The following is a 20,750-nucleotide window of genomic DNA, read 5'->3' on the forward strand; positions in this document are numbered from 1 at the left end:
TTTTTTTTGAGAAAAAAAAGGAAGAGGCTACGAATCATGTCTACTAGTTCAATGATAAGTAAATATTAATGGGCACCTGTCCTATGTTTATTTTATGAAAAATAATTTATACATATATGTATGTAATATTTTTTATAAAAATATTTTTTATTATTTAATTATAATATTAAATTAATAACAAACGTTATAATTCTTTTTCTTTTAATAAAAATATTTTTTATTAATTTATTTTTTTAAATGTTCTAAATATTAAAAAATAAAGAAATTAATAATTATATATTACATTTGATTTCTTTTTTAATGCACCAAAAAGTTAAAAAAAAAAAAAGAAAAAAAAAAGAAGAGAATTAGGCTCTAAGGAATAGCATCAAACTAAGTTAACAATAAATCAAAAAAGTAATCTTCAAGAACGTGAAGAACAATTAATCATATCATGGTCAATAGACTCTCTTTTTTTTTTTTAAGAGACAAATACTTTCATTCATAAAAATGGGTTAATATGGAATGGGTTTAAAAAATAACATAGTAAAAATCAAGAATCACTGATTAAAAAAACAAAGGGTCTAATTAAACTTTATTACGCCAATGGCCCAAGGCCCAATCAAGAAACCTTAGAGCTAATTGAAGGAGAAAGAGAGAGGGTTAAGCAGTGTCACCACCCTCTCCCACTCATCCTTCGCTAAAGAAGGCTTTTCGAGTTATACTAGGAACTCTAGCAACAACTTTTGCACTCAAGAAAACATCCCTGCAAGGAAACAAAGGAAGGCCCCCACAAGATAAGAAATCACCGAATCTAGTGATTCATAAGAGAGTCAACGATCAGAGCTCCTATAACTTTAGGGCTTTCAAGGAACAAGCAATCAAGTAAGAAACTGGCTATGGGTCCCCAAAGATGGTCTTCCTCACGGCCTAAAACTGAAATGCACCCTCCCATTAGTTGAGAAACAAAGAGCTCAAGGCATCTCTGTGTAGCAGACCCACCGCATGCCAGAAGAACCTTTAAGGAGAAGATTCACCCCTACATGTAACTCAAACACTGATACTTGGAAGACAGAGAACACTAATAGATCTTCATTGCAGGTCTCAAGATTACCTTCACCATGAAAACAACAGCCCGAAAGCCGAAAACTTAACCCAAAAAACCCATTTACTGTCCCACCTACAGGAGGGGAAGGAAACCCACATTCAGGTAGGGTATGGAGAGTCACCCCTCAGTCGAGAAGGGTAGAGGACAGTCATTAGAATCGATACCACAAGAGACCCTAGCCTCAAAAAACCAACCATTCAAGAAAGAAAACTTCCCATCATAGTCAATAAACTGACCCTTATGGGCTAAAGCATCAGAATAAAGATTGTCTTGTGCACCTTGTGGCGAATAATACACTGATTTGATAGCCACTATTGAATTTGATAAATTGCTAACAGTTAGCCTTCCTCCCAGCTAATCAAAGCCCACATCTGATGGCATGTAGCTCAAGCACAATAACAGAGGAAGAGCCTAACTTGAAATAAAACCTTTAGTGTGTTTGGATGGTGCGAAAGAAAGTTTTATAAAATAAGATAATGGACGGTAATAGAAGGTAAAATAGTAAAATCTTTTTAATTATCTAATTTAATAGATTAAAAAAGTGAGAATTTTAGATATTTTGAAATCTTTAAAAATCCTACTTTCTTTAAAATACTTTCCTCCTAAATAAATATTATACTTTAAAAATTTATCATTTACCTCTAAAAATTTCCCCCCAAACAAGCTCTTAAGCCTTTGGACTTTGCTACCTTGAACAAGAGACCCATCACTTATAGGTCTTGGATTGTCCAGCACGCTTTCCATCAACACTGAATTTAATTTAATCTATTGGAGGAGTTTTTCAATCCATGAAAAGTAACCATTAAAAGAAGAAGAAAGAAGCATAGCTATTGTGAAAGGCTATAGCCAAGCCATAAATTCATTCAATCAATCTGCTTATTTGAATACTAGAACCTTCAATCACATGTTTGCATTGACACTTCTAAAGTTGTTAAACTACAAATGAAAAGAATATAGCCCAATATAAGGAATGTGAGTTCTGTTATCCAGATTTAGATATAAACATTTTGTTTGCAAAAGAATCCTAATTACCTTTTGAAAAAGTAACCGCTTAAACTAAACATAATATAACATAATCTCTAAGTTAGTGAGTGCTAACTAATAATATATATTACGAAAAATTATATGATGAAATTGATTTTTCAAGAGCCAATATTTTTATGGGTTAAATACTATATAAAACATTATTGTAATTAAAAGATATACTAAATCTCTTTTGTCTAAGCATGTGAGTGTCCACAACTAATAAAATATTGGACCATGACTTTTTTTTTTTTTAAATGCATGACCATGATTATTCTTTGATGTAAAATTGTATTATTCTCAAATAGCTACTAGAACAATTCCATGCACCAGACACATAATTATGGATAAAGTTAGTAGTTTAAATTAGAAGCTTCTAATTTCAAATAGAAGCAAAAAATTGCCACGGTTAATTGTTTTTGTATAAATTATGCAACTGATCATATAAATAACATCATTTGAGTTCATTATGAAATTTGATTTGAACTATTAGCTAATTATATCTTAATTATTAGATTATATTATTAAGCTGTTATTAAAATGACAAAAGACAAGATAATTAGTGCTGTCATTTTCAGCTTTTTGAAATTTAAAAAATATCACGACCCAACCTATGGGCCGGACCGACACTAGGACCTGGGTCAGCCTAAAGCCCCCAAGCCCAATAGTAAGCCTAACTATTCAATAAACCAACTCTAAGGCCCATTTGGGCCCAATTTCAAGTAACCAACCGGACAGAGTCCGGCCATAAAATGGACCTTTCAACGGTGAGTTTTTGACTCATCCGACCTGTAAACACAATATATATAAATTTGGGGAGCTCAGCTCACCCTCCACATAATCATAACAACATAAAATAAATGGGAGCTCTGCTCCCTCATCCAGTCCATCAACATGCATAAAATAATAAGTTTATAGGTCCAAAATAAGAATTTATATTACAGACCCAAATCAAATGAACATTTCTAACACATGCGGAAATTCTAAGATTTAATAAGTTTATACAAACATTAATAATCGACCCGTGAGGGAGAAAGCAGGTTAACCTAAAAAATATCCTCCTGTGCCCTGGAAAAATATTGAATAAGAGTTAGCGCTTGACTCAGAGAGTAAAATATCAATTTTAACCATAATCTCTATAACTATCTAAAACTAATGCATCATGTAGAGTGAAATGCAACATCAGCAACAAATTCATATCATAACAGCAAAAAGGTAATTTGGAGCACTCACACACCCAGTAATGTCAATCATAATATATGGGAGCTGATTCCCCTATAAAACTCTCTTAAATTCAACCTGTGCCAGCGAAGAACTCAGCTCGGACTTCCACTTAATAACCAAATCGGGGTCCCAGCGAAGAACTCAAGCCGTGTCTACCCTGAAGGACCGGGTCCCAGGGAAGATCTCAAGCCGTGTCTACCCCGTCCTATCCATAGTCCATACCACATCACACGTACGCTAACGCACGCACACTGCTCCAAATTACCACAACAACATACATGGCACTTTCACAGTTATAAATGTAACATAAATCGTGCCTAGAGTTTATCTATATAGATATATGCATATAAGTGATGCATGGACATACTTGAACATATAATAATATCGAAATTACAATTAAAATTAATATTTTACTCACAGACTTGACAGCGATCACTGTGGCGGCTGGGCGGAGGAAGAAGGCTGTCCCGGCTCACCTGACAATTATATTATCATTATTTAATATAATTGACTCAATACAAATCAATAAAAGACCAAATTCGTCCTAAATCGTGCCAAAAATCCGGCAGAGTCTCCCCTATACCTAGGACCTACCAAACCTGCAAAAAGGCTCAAAACACACTTCTATATTCGCAACTCATATATCCACAATTCAATCACATCGCACAGTCCCTCTTGGGCCCATCCAAATAGTCATTCATCACAATATATAAAATTTCAATTTAGTCCTTATTATTGATCATTTTTGTAAAAACTGCCCAAATAAGCTCTAAAAATTCTAAAACTTTGCCTCGCGGTCCTTAGCAATATTACTAGGCTATTGCAAAAAGAATCATAATTTTCTAAGATGCCACGAATATTTTATGGATTTTTAATCCTATTTAAGCACTAGAAAATTACAAAAAAGCAAGGTTCGGGTTTACCTTTGCCGATTCCAACTCTGGGGACGCGCTCGGAACGTCTGACAATGGTGGGGTAGCCAAAACCTCGATTCAATTCGGAAACTTTTTCCGGTAGTCGGTTTGTCTGGCCGGAAATTTACAGACCCTGTCAACTGTCGAATTTCCGCGAATTGAAGATACTTACACGAAGCCCATAACACGGGGGTTAGTACATAAATTTTTCAGAATTTTCTAAGCTCATTAAATGCTCGGAAAAACACTGCGAAGTTCCATGGGACCCATCGAAAAACGGTGTCGGAAAAATTCGAAATTTATGTTGCCGCGAAGCTCTCGACGAGTGGAGTGCTCTGGTACTCTCGGTTTTCTCATGGGGTTCACGGTTTGCTAGAAATCTAGCCCAAAAGTCAAAATGGGCTAAAACTTCCCGGGCAAAAATTGGACAAATCGCTTGATGGATTTCGGTGTTCTTGGTGTCTATGGAAAGCTCTCGACGAGTAGATGGATTTAGACATAAGACCCGGTCCAATTGGTGGTCGGATCGGCCGGAAAGATGAAGTGGCGCGCTTGCGCGTCGCGTCGCTTTGGGCCCCGTTTTCCGGCGTTCCAGGTGGCGGTCGGTAGGCTGGGACGGCTGGGGATGGGCGCCGGCGAGCTGGGGTGGCAGGGGAGGCGGCGGCGCGACAAGGGGAGGAGGGAGGAGAGACAAAACGGGAGAGGAATAGAGGAGGGTCGGGACACGTGCGGGGAGAAGAAGGAAGAAAAAGAAAAGGCCGGTCCAATTCTACCGGTCCGATCCGTTCCGGTTCGATTCGGCCGATTCGATTCAGGATACAAAATTTTGAATTTTTACTCTACCTTGGGACCGAAAACGAGGTTCAAAAATTTCGAAAAAAATTCTAGAAAACTCAGAAAAATTTGTAGACTCCAAATATATTTTTAGTTTTGCCACGTGGTCTTTAAATAAATTTTTAAAAATCATCAAAGTTTATATTTTTGAAAAATCGAACCCGATTTTTAAAATCTGAAAAATCTCAAATAATTTCTTAAAATTTAAATAAAATTAAAATATCAATAATACTCATAAAATAATAAAATTTAAAATTTTGGGGTGTTACATTTTTCCCCCCTTACAGAAATTCATTTTCGAATTTTACACAAGGCAGAATAAAGCACATGATTACACATTGAACAGATAAGGGTACTTGCTACGCATGTTCCGTTCTGACTCCCAGGTGCACTCTTCTATCGACTGGCTCCTCCACAAAACCTTAACCATAGGGATTTGTTTTGATCTTAGCTGTCTCACTTGGTAGTCCACTATGGCTATAGGTTGCTCCTCAAATGTCAAGTTTTCTTTTAGCTCTATTACATCCTACTGTAGTACATGGGAAGGATCTAGGATGTATTTACTGAGCATGGAGATGTGAAATACGGGATGAACATGAGAAAGGTTGGGTGGTAGCTCCAACCGGTAGGCAACTGCTCAAACTCTATCAGTAACCTTAAAAGGTCCAATATACTGAGGTGCCAACTTGCCCTTCTTTCCAAATCTCATCACTCATTTCATCGGAGAAACCTTCAGGAATACATAGTCGCCTACTGCAAACTCCACATCCCTCCGTGCAAGTGCATAACTCTTACGCCTCTTGAAAATTGTTTTCAATCGTTCCCTGATTAAAGGAACTATCTCTGAAGTGTACTGCACTAGGTCTATATCATGCACCTTCGCTTCTCCCATTTCCGTCCAACACAGAGGAGACCTACACTTTCTTCCATATAGTGCCTCATAGGGTGCTACTCCTATGCTTGAATGATAATTGTTGTTGTAGGCAAACTCCACCAAAGCTAGCTGATCATCCCATTGACCTCCAAAATCCAAAACACTCATGCGAAGCATGTCTTCCAGTGTTTGGATTGTCCTTTCAGACTGTCCGTCTGTCTTAGAATGGAAAGCAGTACTAAAGTTCAACTGTGTGCCAAGTGCCTCCTGCAACTTTCTCCAAAACCGAGAAGTAAACTGGGGCCCTCTGTCAGATATTATGGAAGCTGGAATTCCATGCAATCTGACTATTTCTCGAATGTAAAGTCAGGCATACTGTGCCATAGAATATTTAGTCTTCACAGGCAAAAAATGAGCTGATTTAGTTAGGCGGTCTACAATTACCCATATCGAGTCATATCCTCGCGTGGGACGAGACAACCCAGTCACAAAATCCATAGTAATCATTTCCCACTTCCATTATGGGATAGGGAGCTCTTGCAGCTTCCTTGACGGTCTCTGATGTTCAAACTTCACCTTCTGACAAGTCAAGCACTTAGACACAAAGTCTGCTATGTCTCTCTTCATGCCAATCCACCAATAGCTATCCTTCACATCATGGTACATCTTGGTGGAGCTTGGGTGGACATTGTACAGTGTATAGTGTGCCTCTCGCATGATTTCATCTCTGAGATTGTCCACATCGGGCACACATATCCTAGAACCTTGCACTAGGGCACCATCATTGGCAAATCCAAACTCACCACCTTCACCTTGCTGTACTATTTCTATGATCTTCATCAATTGTTGGTCTCTGTGCTGGGAAACTCTAACTCTGTCTCACAAGTCTGGCCTCACTGAAAAATGAGCCAACAATACCCCCTCATCTGAAAGATCTAGGATTAAACCTTGATCCATCAACTCATGTATTTCCTGAATCAACGGTCTTTTCTCTGGTGAAATGTGTGCCAAACTGTCAGAAGATTTTCTGCTCAAAGCATCTACTACTACATTGGCCTTCCCAGGGTGGTACTGGATGGTGCAATCATAGTCTTTCAGAAGCTCCATCCATCTCCTCTGTCTCAAGTTTAAGTCCCTCTGTTGGAGGATGTACTTCAAACTCTTGTGGTCGGTGTATATCTCGCACACTTCACCATACAGGTAGTGTCTCCAGATTTTTAGTGCAAAGACTACAGTCGCCATTTTCAAATCATGGGTGGGGTAGTTTTGCTCATGCCTTTTCAGCTGTCTTGAAGCATAAGCCACTACTTTTCCATTATGCATCAAAACACACCCTAGGCCAACTCTGGAGGCGTCACAATACACGGTGTATCCTTCACCACTCATTGGTAGTGTCAACACAGGGGCGGTGGTTAGACACTCCTTAAGCTTCTGGAAACTCTCCTCACAGTCACCTGTCCAAATGAATGGAACATTCTTCCGAGTTAACTTAGTTAAGGGAGCTGCTATCCTGGAAAAATCCTGCACAAAACGCCTATAGTAGCCAGCTAAACCCAGAAAACTTCGCACCTCAGTGACTGTTATAGGCCTAAGCCAATCAGTTACAGCTTCAATTTTCTTGGGATCCACTTGAATACCTTCACTAGAAACCACGTGTCCCAATAATGAAATGCTTTCTAGCCAAAATTCACATTTTGAAAATTTGGCATATAGCTGGTGCTCCCTCAAAGTCTGCAACACCATCCTCAAGTGCCACACGTGTTCCTCCTCGGTCCAAGAGTATACCAAAATGTCATCTATGAATACGATGACAAAACGGTCCAAAAACGGCTTGAACACCCTATTTATCAAGTCCATGAAGGCTGCTGGTGCATTAGTGAGTCCAAAAGACATCACCAAGAACTCATAATGACCATATCTTGTCCTGAATACCGTTTTGGACACGTCCTCATTCCTGATTCTCAACTGATGGTAGCCCGATCGCAGGTCTATCTTGGAAAAGAATCTAGCCCCTTGGAGCTGATCAAACAAATCATCGATCCGAGGAAGTGGATACTTGTTCTTCACAGTCACCTTGTTCAGCTGTTTGTAGTCAATACACAACCTTAATGACCCATCTTTCTTTCTCATGAATAGAACAGGAGCACCCAAAGATGAAGTGCTCGGACGTATAAAACCCTTATCCAAAAGCTCTTGTAGTTGCTCCTTTAGCTCTTTGAATTCTGCTGGTGCCATCCTGTAAGGTGGCATGGATATGGGATTTGTACCTTGAACAACATCAATGCAGAACTCTATTTCCCTTTCTGGTGGCAACCCTGGAAGCTCCTCAGGGAAGACATCCATAAATTCTCTGACAACAGAAACATTTTTTATGTTGACACCTTCTACAAAGGTATCTCTTACTAATGCCAAATACCCTTGACATCCACGCCTCAACATTTTTCTAGCACTAATTGCTGACACCAAATTATATGGAGGCACTCTCCTGTCACCATCAAAACTAAACTCTTCCACACCAAGTATGTGAAAATACACATTTTTATTCCTGCAGTCTAAAGTGGCATAATGAGTTGCCAACCAATCCATCCCTAAGATTACATCGAAATCCATTACTGGTAGAGGAACCAAGTCTACTGGGAGGATTTTTCCATCCACTACTACTAGGCTACCCGGAAAAACCATATCTACTTCTATGTTGTCACTAAGTGGGGTAGATACCGACAAAGGGCATTCTAAAGTTGTAGGGTTCCTACCCAACCTCATGGCAAACACAGGGGAGACAAATGAGTGCGTAGCACCCGGATCTATTAAAACACGAGCCTCATAGGAGCAGGACTGGAAGAATACACCTGGCGCATTTGAAGCTTGAGCATCCTGATGGGTCAGGGTGAAAACCTGAGCTTGACCCCTACCCTGAGTGGCAGAACCCTGATATTGACTTCTACCTCCTGATCTACCTCTAAAACCACGTCCCCCTTGTCCTCAGCCCTGTTGGCCCATCGATCGCCTACCATCTTTGGAAGCACCGGATCTGGTGACGAGGAACATTTGCAACAGAACCCTGTTATCCCATCTGTGGCTCGCTGAACACGGGGCATTCCCTAGCAAAGTGACCTGGTTGGCCACACCTGAAGCATATTCCTGAACCCATCATACAAACTCCTGAACCCATCATACAAGGTCCTGAATGTCCTCTTCCACACTGTGCATAAGGTGCCAAGGAGGATCCCGAACCAGACCCAGAACTGCTGTACCCTGAACTGTGACCACTGCTGGATCCATACCCTGGTCTGAACCCTCGGGATTTGTGTCTAAAACCACTCCTCTTATTCCTGCTTCTTCCTCTGTAAGTAGTTTGGCCACCACTATCCGTAGTACCCATGTGGGGAACACCTGAAGAACCCTCTGCTCTGTTTTTCTTTGCTCTTCCGCTGTCATCCACAGCATAGCTAATCTCTATCTGTCTGGCTCGATCAACTACCGCATCAAAAGACTAATCAGACATCATGGTCAGGTTTGCATACCTCCTGTCCAGCCCCTTTAGGAATCTCTTCACCTTCATAGTTTCTATAGCTACTGCTGTAGGGGCATACCTGCTCAATTCCATAAATTCTGTAGCATATTCATCTACAGACCTGCCATTCTGTCTTAAGGCCTCAAAGGCCCACTGCTTTTAATCTCTGAAACTTTCTGGTACAAACCGGTTGATGAACAGTTCCACAAACTGAGTCCACGACAAACCCTCCATCCGAGGTAATATGTGGTCATTCATCCATTGTCTAGGCATAGGCCCCATGACATGCTGCATACACTCTATAAGTCTTCTATCAGTCAACTGCAATTCTGTTCCTGCCTGTCTGCAGGAATCCAAAAATCGATATGCGTCGTCTGACACATCATAAGTACCAGGCACTAGCTTCTTAAAATTGATGATCTGTTTGTAAGGTTCCCCTCTTGGTGCGGTGGACTGCTGCTACTGTGGAGGGTGGACCATATACTGCGCCATCATGTCGATGGTTCTCTGCAACCCAGCTAGAGTAGCTGCCATGGGGTCTATGGGACCCTGTGCCATGAAAGACTGATCCTGAACTATTGGCAGCTGCTCTTCTACTTAAGCAGCTCTAGGCCTCTTACCCCGCCTCCTCGGGGCAGGCGCCTCACCCTGTGCTAACACCTCGTCAGGCACATCTGGTTCTGGTGCAGTGGCAGCTCTCCTGCTTCTACGCATTTTCCTGAAATTCAACAGCATTAGCCCACAAAATTCAAAACTACACATTACACAGCTCTATAGACTCATATTTACACACAATATATATGAAGCAGAAACTAGAAGCAAAGATGACAATGCAAGACGAATGTGGACCCTATTTTCCGCATGTGACTCCTAGTAGACTCTTCCCAACACTTAGATAATTTTTCCCTATGAATCTAGAGCCTAAGCTCTGATACCACATTTGTCACGACCCAACCTATGGGCCGGACTGGCACTAGGACCTGGGCCAGCCTAAAGCCCCTGAGGCCCGTAGTAAGCCTAACTATTCATTAACCCAACTCTAAGGCCCATTTGGGCCCAATTTCAAGTAATCAACCGGACAGAGTCCGGCCATAAAATGGACCTTTCAACGGGGAGTTTTTGACTCACCCAACCTGTAAACACAATATATATAAATTCGGGGAGCTCAGCTCACCCTCCATATAATCATAACAACATAAAATAAATGGGAGCTTTGCTCCCTCATCCAGTCCATCAACATGCATAAAATAATAAGTTTACAGGTCCAAAATAAGAATTTATATTACAGACCCAAATCAAATAAATATTTCTAACACATGCAGAAATTCTAAGATTTAATAAGTTTATACAAACATTAATAATCGACCTGCGAGAGAGAAAGCAGGTTAACCTAAAAAATATCCTCCTGTGGCCTGGAAAAATATTGAACAGAATTGAGCGTTCGACTCAGAGAGTAAAATATCAATTTTAACCATAATCTCTATAACTATCTAAAACTAATGCATCCTGTAGAGTGAAATGTAACATCAGCAACAAATTCACATCATAACAGCAAAAAGGTAATTCGGAACACTCACACATCCAGTAATATCAATCACACTATATGGGAGCTGATTCCCCTAAACAGCTCTCTTAAATCCAACCTGTGCCAGCGAAGAACTCAGCTCGGACTTCCACTTAATAACCAAATCGGGATCCCAGCGAAGAACTCAAGCCGTGTCTACCCCGAAGGACCGGGTCCCAGTGAAGATCTCAAGTCATGTCTACCCGTCCTATCCATAGTCCACACCACATCACACGCACGCTAACGCACGCACACTGCTCCAAATTACCACAACAACATACATGGCACTTTCACAGTTATGAATGCAACATAAATCGTGCCTAAAGTTTATCTACATAGATATATGCATATAAGTGATGTATGGACATGCTTGAACATATAATAATATCGAAATTACAATTAAAATTAATATTTTACTCACAGACTTGACAGCGATTACTGTGGCGGCTGGGCGGAGGAAGAAGGCTGTCCCGGCTCACCTGACAATTATATTACAATTATTTAATACAATTGACTCAATACAAATCAATAAAAGACCAAATTCGTCCTAAGTCGTACCGAAAATCCGGCAGAGTCTCCCCTATACCTAGGACCTACCCAACCTGCAAAAGGGCTCAAAACACACTTCTATATTCGCAACTCACATATCCACAATTTAATCACATCACACAGCCCCTCCTGGGCCCATCCAAACAGTCATTCATCACAATATGTAAAATTTCAATTTAGTCCTTATTATTGATCATTTTTGCAAAAACTGCCCAAATAAGCTCTAAAAATTCTGAAACTTTGCCCCGCGGTCCTTAGCAATATTACTAGGCTATTGCAAAATGAATCATAATTTTCTAAGCTACCACGAATATTTTATGGATTTTTAATCCTATTTAAGTATTAAAAAATTACGAAAAAGTAAGGTTCGGGTTTACCTTTGCCGATTCTGACTCTGGGGACGCGCTCGGAGCATCTGACAATGGTGGGGTAGCCAAAACCTCGATTCAATTCGGAGACTTTTTCCGGTAGCCGGTCTGTTTGGCCGGAAATTCACAGACCCGGTCAACTGTCGAATTTCCGCGAATTGAAGATACCTACACGAAGCCCATAACACGGGGGTTAGTACATAAATTTTTCAGAATTTTCTAAACTCATTAAATGCTCGGAAAACACTGCGAAGTTCCGTGGGACCCACCGAAAAACGGTGTCAGAAAAATTTGAAATTTATGTTGCCGCGAAGCTCTCGACGAGTGGAGCGCTCTGGTACTCTCGGTTTTCTCGTGGGGTTCACGGTTTGCGAGAAATCTAGCCCAAAAGTCAAAATGGGCTAAAACTTCCCGAGCAAAAATTAGACAAACCGCTCAATGAATTTCGGTGTTCTTGGTGTCTATGGAAAGCTCTCGACGAGTAGATGGATTTAGACACAAGACCCGATCTGATCGGTGGCCGGATCGGCTGGATTTCGATCGGGAAGACGAAGCGGCGCGCTTGCGCGTCGCGTCGCTTCGGACGCCGTTTTCCGGCGTTCCAGGCGGCGGCCGGTGGGCTCGGACGGCTGGGGATGGGCGTCGGCGAGCTGGGGTGGCGGCGGCGTGGCAAGGGGAGGAGGGAGGAGAGAGAAAACGGGAGAGGAAGAGAGGAGGGTCGGGACGCGCGCGGGGAGAAGAAGGAAGAAAAAGAAAAGGCCGGTCCGATTCGACTGGTTCGATCTGGTCCGATTCGATTCGGCCGGTTCGATTCAGGATACAAAATTTTGAATTTTTACTCTGCCTTGGGACCGAAAACGAGGTCCAAAAATTTCGAAAAAATTCTAGAAAACTCAGAAAAATTTGTAGACTCCAAATATATTTTTAGTTTTGCCACGTGATGTTTAAATAAATTTTTAAAAATCATGAAAGTTTATATTTTCAGAAAATCGAATCCGATTTCTAAAATCCGAAAAATCTCAAATAATTTCTTAAAATTTAAATAAAATTAAAATATCAATAATACTCATAAAATAATAAAATTTAAAATTTTGAGGTGTTACAAAAAATTTCTCTATTTTTTATTAAATGATGGAAGTCATTTTTCTTGTTTTATAATATTTCTTATTTTGATTAGCTTTTCCTCTTTTATTAAAAAAATAGCTTCCTTTTATTAACCTTTTTAAATTAAAATTGGAACATACAAATTTGTTATTTAACATTCAAAACTAAAAGATATTTTAGATTTAGCTGCCCTGCATCTGGCAGGTGGATGCCACCACCCTCGCTTTCTCCTCAAGCAGCGGATTGGCATTGGGGGAGGGTATCCGAAATGCTGAAGGGGTTGGATTGTAAGTTTTGTGGCTACCTTTGGACGAATTACAACAGAAAATGCAGAACTAAAGGCAAAATTTTATTAAGAAAAAGAAAAATTGCATGTAATTGCATGCCTGTAAATTCTTAAAGTATTTCCAATTTAATTAAATATTTAATTTTTAAAAAATTAAAAAAAAATTAAAAATTAAAAATAAATCAAATAAATTATTAAGATAAATAATTTAATTTATAAAAATAATTAAAAAATTAAATTATAATTTATTTCAAATACGAATCTAACTAAAATTATACATGAGGATTTTTAGTGTTCACAAAACTGACCGTTGAGGCGGCTATGGATAGATTTGCTCTCTTGGGCTTTGGCTTCAACGCTAGGACAGAGAGCGACGATATCCGCCCCCTACCATTGGACACTTTCTTTCACAAGTTCGTAGCTGTAGCTAGTACCAACAATAATCTTTGTGCCCGGATATGACAAAACCTTAAATAATAATTAACCTTTGTTACACAAATATGATAAACTGTTTGAAAAATTCAATGCAGGGGAAATTCTTTGTAAGGCTTTGCAAAACGTACTTCTGCCGTACGTTCACGGCGTGTGACGTAGCTTTTTTATATATTTTTTTGGTCAACCTTTACTTTCTCCGGCAGCTGCCATTGCTGCCATTCCAAAACCAATATCCTCTCTCCATTCTTCAGAGGCAGTCTCCACCAACACAGCCGCCCGCATCAAACCAAGTCTGAAGCGTGAGTCACGTATTGACCTCGTAGCAGCTATAGGAAGAGCGAGGGCTTCGAGTTTCTGACTCCAATTTCTCGAACAAATAAAAATGCCGCCTTTGAAATTTATCTTTTAATTTTTAATCAACGGATGAGTTAGGTTGAAAAGACTCGTTAAGAGGCTTGAGATCAGATTCCAATGTTCCAACCTTCACTGTTGACTAAACAAATTCAAAACTTAGAAAAAAATTTTTGTTTTTCAAGTAAGCGATGCAATAACTAAGAAGTAACCGAGGCCTTCCCTTCCTATGGCAGCAGTGACCCCATATTCTTTCTCATGAAGCCTTCAACAAGTCCACTTTCCTTTCTCTCCCGATCGAGAATCAAATGCATTTCTTTCAAAAAGCCGTTTCCTCTTCTTCCGCTTCGCCGTCTGCCCCCTCTGTTTCTTCAAAAGACAGCAGTGCCAATGCTTGCAATATCGTCATTAATCGCGGGCAATCCTCCTTTACTCAGAGGAGGCTCACGCGGCAGAGGAAGCTGAGGCACGTCAGTGACCGTGAGCTTGGATTCCAGTTCATCGACCCTTTGAATTCGCCTCCCAGTTCACCTGATTCCGCTCGAAAGCAGCGGTATCTGGGCTGCTCCGATCGCTGGTCGTCCGCCGTGCCGCAGCCATTGCCGCTTCCTGAATGGCATTTGACCAAAAGACCGGAGTCATTGGGTTCCATTTTCGGACAGGGTCTTTCAGGATCACCAGAAGAAGGGCGGAGCTCTGTTTTAAGGAGGTCAATAAGATACTTTCACATTTTGTTCATCTATTGTAACTTTATTTATTTATTGTTTTAGTGCCTTGAAACAGAGGAAAAAGAAAAGTTCCAGATCCCCTGCTAACGATTAATAACTACGAATTGAAATAGCCTGTAAACATTGATAATTGATAAATAATACATAAAATGGAAGCCATAACTATATTTGGTATGCTATTTACATTTCGTATGGCAAGTTCAACCAAAATTGGTGTCCAACTAGGCAAGTTCTCATATGGATCTAAGGCACATTGTTGGAATATTGTCAAGAGTGAGTATCACATAAGGCGGCTTATAAGTGTGGAGGGCTGGTTAAGTTAGCTTTAAGTAAGCCCATCTCAGACTCTTGCCCTTGGCCTACTCATTAATCTCTACCATTCATAAGTAAGATTCACGTTCTGATGCACATTATTAGAATATAAAATAAGTGAGATTCAGTCCATGCCTGCATAAGTTTTTCCTGTTGAATTATTTCTAGGTGAAATTAACATGGAAACTCACCTCAAACGCGTGTTTATTTCATCAGATTCTGTACACATAAAGCAATCAGTTTGTGCTGCAATTTCTGTAATGATTGGCTATTAAATTATGTGCATGTGTATTGGGCTATTTTGATCTGCCTTTGTGTTTTTGCCATTATGAACTATTAGGAGTGGTGCAGATCGTGTTGTCACAAAGTTTGCTACATGTTCAAGCAATTGTCATCAGAGATTCTCTCAAGAAGCTAATGTTGATGGTGCTAATTACAACTTAAGACTGAATATTGCTGCTCGAAGTGCTCCTACAAGTCGTTTCTCAAGTCCTATGGTTAGCCCACGAAGATCAAATGTGGAGGAACTCTTTCCTCACGATGTCACTGATTCAACTAAATATTCAAGCAAATGTTGCAAGGGACAACCTCTAGATCTGAATGCTGAAAGTTTTAAGCACAAGTTGAGTCGGAATGCTTCTCCCAGGAGTGCTCCAATTAGTGGTTTCTCTAGCCCTGCTGTTAGCCCACAAAGATCAAACACTGGGCACTTTTTACCATCTTTTGTAGCTTCACAAGCATGTCACAAGAGGACAACTTTGGAGGTTCTGGACTTAGGTAGGCACGTTGCTCATATTTCACAAGTGTCACCACTGAAATCAGTGCATGGTTCTGATCATTCTCCATTTCATAGCCCACCATTGCAAAGTCCCTGCCTCAACCCCAAAAGTCACAATAAGTTTTCGTTTACATTGCATAATAAATTGCTTCATGGGAATTCTAAGGAGTGGCCTGAAACTAATAGTTATTTCAGTGTTCATCCATTGCCCCTTCCTCCTGGAGCTGCACCACCACAGTCATCTATGCCATCCCCGCCAGCTATTCTCCATCAGACAATAGAGAAGCCAGATGTATCATCTAGAATAACTCAGTGGCAGAAAGGAAAACTTATTGGACGTGGTACATATGGAAGTGTTTATGTTGGAACCAACCGGTATGCGTGTATTCTGAAGCTTTCATGCTTCTTTTTTCTTGAATTTCTTCAGTGGTCGATAATACTTTTGCTTTTATTTGACAGAGAGACTGGAGCTTTATGCGCAATGAAGGAAGTTGATATCATCCCTGATGACCGCAAATCTGCTGAATGCATAAAGCAGCTAGAGCAGGTATATCCAGTAGTCCTTAATAAGCATTGATGTCATCGTGTGATAACCTTGAGGGCAAGCTACTTAAGGAAAATGTTGAACTTGGTTTCCTACTGGTTGTGAGTGTGAGGGTCTAGAATCATGCTCAACAGCCCTACTATATAATCTCTGTATTTCTCAACAAAGGCTTCATATAGGTCCAGTTAAAAACTAGGACAATGGTTGCTGGAAAATTTGCCCAATTTTGCTGGTCAACTCTATTCCATTTTCTGCAAGTAGCCTTATCTTATTTTAAATAGTGGCATTATTTACATATCCTTATTGTGGTGCTTATACATCTTAGGAGGTTTGTAAAGCATGAATTTGTGATTTGACTTCGTTATAAAATTTTTTGGTTAATTCTGATTCTTGATGCATCACGTAAACTAAAATGAGAATGCTACTAGAATACCTTTTTCCTTGCCCAGGATAAGAACAATGCTATATCTGACTGTTTTTGTGTCGATACCCTTTAACAATTTCATTGATCTCATAGAAGCTTCAGTTCATGTTCTCAGCCCTTAAATTGTTATATTTAAATGCAGAAGCCATATATGACTCACGTTGAATTGAATGAGAATTTGATTGGAAGCTTTATGAATTTCTTATTCATGCTGTTTGCATGTAGGAAATTAGACTTCTCCAACATCTAAAGCATCCAAATATAGTGCAGTATTATGGCAGTGAAATAGTAAGTATTCATTTGGTTCTTCTAATAATGTTCTTGTTGAATCTAACTGCTTATCAATTGTTGCAATTTGAATTTATCTGGGGATAATTTTATTATGTTCAGGTTGATGATCACTTTTACATATATTTGGAGTACGTGTATCCTGGATCAATCAGCAAATATGTCCATGAACACTGTGGAGTCATGACAGAATCTATAGTCCGTAATTTTACCTGCCACATTCTCTCTGGATTGGATTATTTGCACAGTACAAAGACAATCCACAGGTAATTGATGTGTGATAAAGAGGAAAAGCCAACTTCTCCATTAGCAAGCATTTGCTTTGTTATACCGTTGCCTAACATCATCTTTCATAAATGAACATACAGTATCTTGTAAAAAGTAATACCATTGTCACCAGTGGGTATGTTGTAAAAGAGTAGAACTGTAGAACTGTACTTATTGTACTTTACATTATCCCAATGGTTGGGTTTGCCTTTTGTGGAAACTCAAATGTATTTATTTGTCATAAAGTTTTACATTTTCCAACTGTGAAGTTTTAGTGATTCAGAAAATCATGCTCCACAGGGACATTAAAGGAGCAAATTTGCTTGTTGATTCGTCAGGTGTTGTTAAGTTAGCAGATTTTGGGATGGCAAAATGTGTACGTTTTGAATATCTTTGAACACCTTCTTGTGGTTCTTATAAAAATGGAAGTTCAGTAGTGTTATTCCCTGTCTGTGTGCATTTTAATTTAATTTAATTTTAACTTTTGTTTCTTTTCAGCTTACTGGACTATCGTATGAATTGTCTTTGAAGGGCAGTCCACACTGGATGGCTCCAGAGGTACTACATGTTTAGCCATATGTGAATCACTTGATGGCCTTTCTCTATATTTTCAGCGTGTAGCCTTGTAACCTGGTTACATTTTTGCAGGTCATAAATGCTGTGACGCAGAAGGATGCCAATCCTGATCTTGCTTTGGCTGTTGATATATGGAGCTTGGGCTGTACTGTCATTGAGATGTTTACTGGCAAACCTCCCTGGGGCGAGCTTCAAGGGGTGAGCTCATAACTAGACTGTGCTCATTTATTTATAACCAAATAAAGTGGTTAAATGCCTACTGTTTAGAGTGCTTAATGTTTATAAACCATTTCCTGAGCATGCGTTTTAAAGGCTATGTGATAGTGTGCAATCTGTTGATTTGGCATAATATCATCCAAATCAAAGGGCTCCCCTACCTGAATTAGCTTTCTGCTAAGCGGGTTTAATGAGAAAACTCTCACTTAAGCAATTCAATGATCTAGTTTCTTGAAATAAATTCCTTATCGAGAAATCTAAATTCTGGCAGTAGGAAGGAGATCTGTGTCACACAACTAAGTTGTGAGGTAACTGGAAACTATTGCAAGTTCCCCAACACTGACTCAGCCTTGGTTCTCCCATCTTTCTCATTATTTTTGTCAATTCTTTTGGTAGGAAACACTTACCCATTCTTGAAGAATGAAAAACTCCTCTTTTGTGCATTTAATAAAAGTGTTTAGATCATGCTAATGAAATACCAGCTGCCGGAAATTTAAGAAAAAATGTCACTATTTTCTACTGTTTGTAATTTGACAATAGCATCTTTGTTTGCTGTGTTATTGACTCACCCTTACAGATGAACCTCAAATTATATCAGTATGTTTTTCATAACACAGCATGGTTGTTAATTGATTATTGATTTATTTTTATGTTATTAAATAATTGAAAATGAAAGTAGGGGCTTATGCATTTTTCTTTTCTTCAGCTAAGTTTACTTATCATCTTTGCCTCCCTATGTATGTTTTTGCTCGATAATTCTGTCATAATGGTTTTCATGCTTGTGGGTTTTCTATTTCTTCTGTTAGTTGTCTAATTCTCTTTTACATATCAGCCTCAAGCAATGTTCAAAGTTTTGAACAAAAGTCCACCTATACCAGAAGCAATGTCTCCAGAGGCAAAATATTTTCTCAACTGTTGCTTTCAAGGAAATCCTGCAGAGCGACCATCAGCTAGTATGCTACTCGAGCATCCTTTTGTGCTAAATTCAAGTGAACTCAATGCGTTGGCCTCCAGACAGACATTATCAGCCATAAACCTCAAGGCAAGTGTTGAGTAATATAATAAACCTCACAGGCATGGTCAGCCTGCAGATCAGCATTCTTTCGGCAGTTGATGAGCTCCAAAGTGATTCATTTTGCCCTGAGAAATGTATATGATTAGTGTTCTAATTACTTATGTTCCCATTTTACAGGATAAATCACGAAGTTCCAGAGATTGTGCTGCACAAAAAATTGATTTGATGCCAACCTCTCCAGACGCATGGATTATGAATGATAAAATGCCCAGCAATAGGTAAATATATCAGCATGTACTAATGTGACTATTCAGATAATACTTTTTAATCCTTCCATTTAGTTATACGACTATCTATTTGGTTTCTTGATTATAAATATTCCTATTTTTGTTTTTCCTCCACAGTGAAAATGGCCAACAAAGTTGTGTCAAAACATTCAATTGTGCTGCAACTTCTTATCACTCTCCATGTTCCCCACTTGAAGTCCTTCCTTGTCTATCTACATCCCAACTGGTTTATGATTCACATAATTTCACCTCTTCATCAAATGTTTCCAGCAACATGCCGCTTGGTGCTGTGAATTACCATCCTTTGGCTCTTTTGAGGAGTCATGGAAGGGAAGTTCCAAATATCTGAAATATCGATTGATTGTCATTGGTTGATCAGGAAGCAATTCTTTGTGTACAGCTAGGTAGAAGCTAGCAACTGACTAGTGGAGATGTTCATATTGCTTTTGAAGGCTTTCATGACCCTCATGATCTTGATGTTCAGTGTATCATATTTCTATGCTCTTGAAAATACAGAGAGGACTTCTTAACTTGGACATCTAATTAGCTGGGATGAGTGCGCTGGTCATTTCCATCTTCATCGTCTTGGCTATAGCTTGTGCAAATAGAAAGGGGTTGGCGCTTTAAGCAAGTGATTTCAGGAAGATGGAAAGAGTGAGAAGGAATGGAAATAAGTTATTTGTTCCTATGCTAGAAAAGAATGACAAACTCTAGTTGAACTTGTAAATATAGGAACCCTTTCTTCTCCACCATTTGATTCATTTATAACATAGAAAATGTTGTTTCAGCTGGTTGCTTTTTCAGAAACCAGTTATGTATGTGATTGCACTTGACTTTTTTATTTTAATTTTTTTTTTATCGAAATGGCATTTGACTTGTTGCTTGTCTATTATTGTTCCAGAATTATTTGTGATCAAATTATAGAATTTCTTTTCACATATAAAATATTACACCGTATACTCTTGAATATGGGAATCTTTTTAAAAATATGGACTCTGAACTTTATATCAGTATTGACGAATATGCTTCCGAAGAATTGAATAATTTTCCCCTAAAACTAAAATTGGGCCTGACTTACAGTCTATTGGGCCTCTCTCAACAAAGGGGCCTAAGTTTGGGTTGGTATGTGAACGCCACCCCAGGGCGACTACGCGGGCAACAAAAGGCATTTAAAAGCCCCAGTTCCCG

At 39.4% G+C, this 20,750-nt stretch overlaps 1 protein-coding gene across 2 annotated transcripts; it reads left to right on the plus strand.

The window, feature by feature from the left end:
* Positions 1–13,992: 13,992 nt before the first annotated feature.
* Positions 13,993–20,451, plus strand: LOC110640812 (mitogen-activated protein kinase kinase kinase 5). Of its 2 annotated transcripts, XM_021792316.2 has the most exons (12): positions 13,997–14,836; positions 15,508–15,944; positions 16,170–16,320; positions 16,405–16,492; positions 17,139–17,201; positions 17,304–17,467; positions 17,769–17,844; positions 17,967–18,026; positions 18,117–18,242; positions 19,093–19,302; positions 19,453–19,553; positions 19,680–20,451. In XM_021792316.2, the coding sequence occupies exons 1-12, from the start codon at positions 14,436–14,438 to the stop codon at positions 19,909–19,911; spliced, it is 2,109 nt and encodes a 702-aa protein (XP_021648008.2). In that variant the 5' UTR covers positions 13,997–14,435; the 3' UTR covers positions 19,912–20,451. The 2 variants fall into 2 exon arrangements, with proteins under 2 accessions (XP_021648007.2, XP_021648008.2); XM_021792315.2 differs by having other exon boundaries at positions 13,993–14,836; positions 15,508–16,320.
* Positions 20,452–20,750: the final 299 nt, after the last annotated feature.

Source organism: Hevea brasiliensis, chromosome 12 (assembly GCF_030052815.1).
Source record: "Hevea brasiliensis isolate MT/VB/25A 57/8 chromosome 12, ASM3005281v1, whole genome shotgun sequence".
NCBI classification, from domain to species: Eukaryota; Viridiplantae; Streptophyta; class Magnoliopsida; order Malpighiales; family Euphorbiaceae; genus Hevea; species Hevea brasiliensis.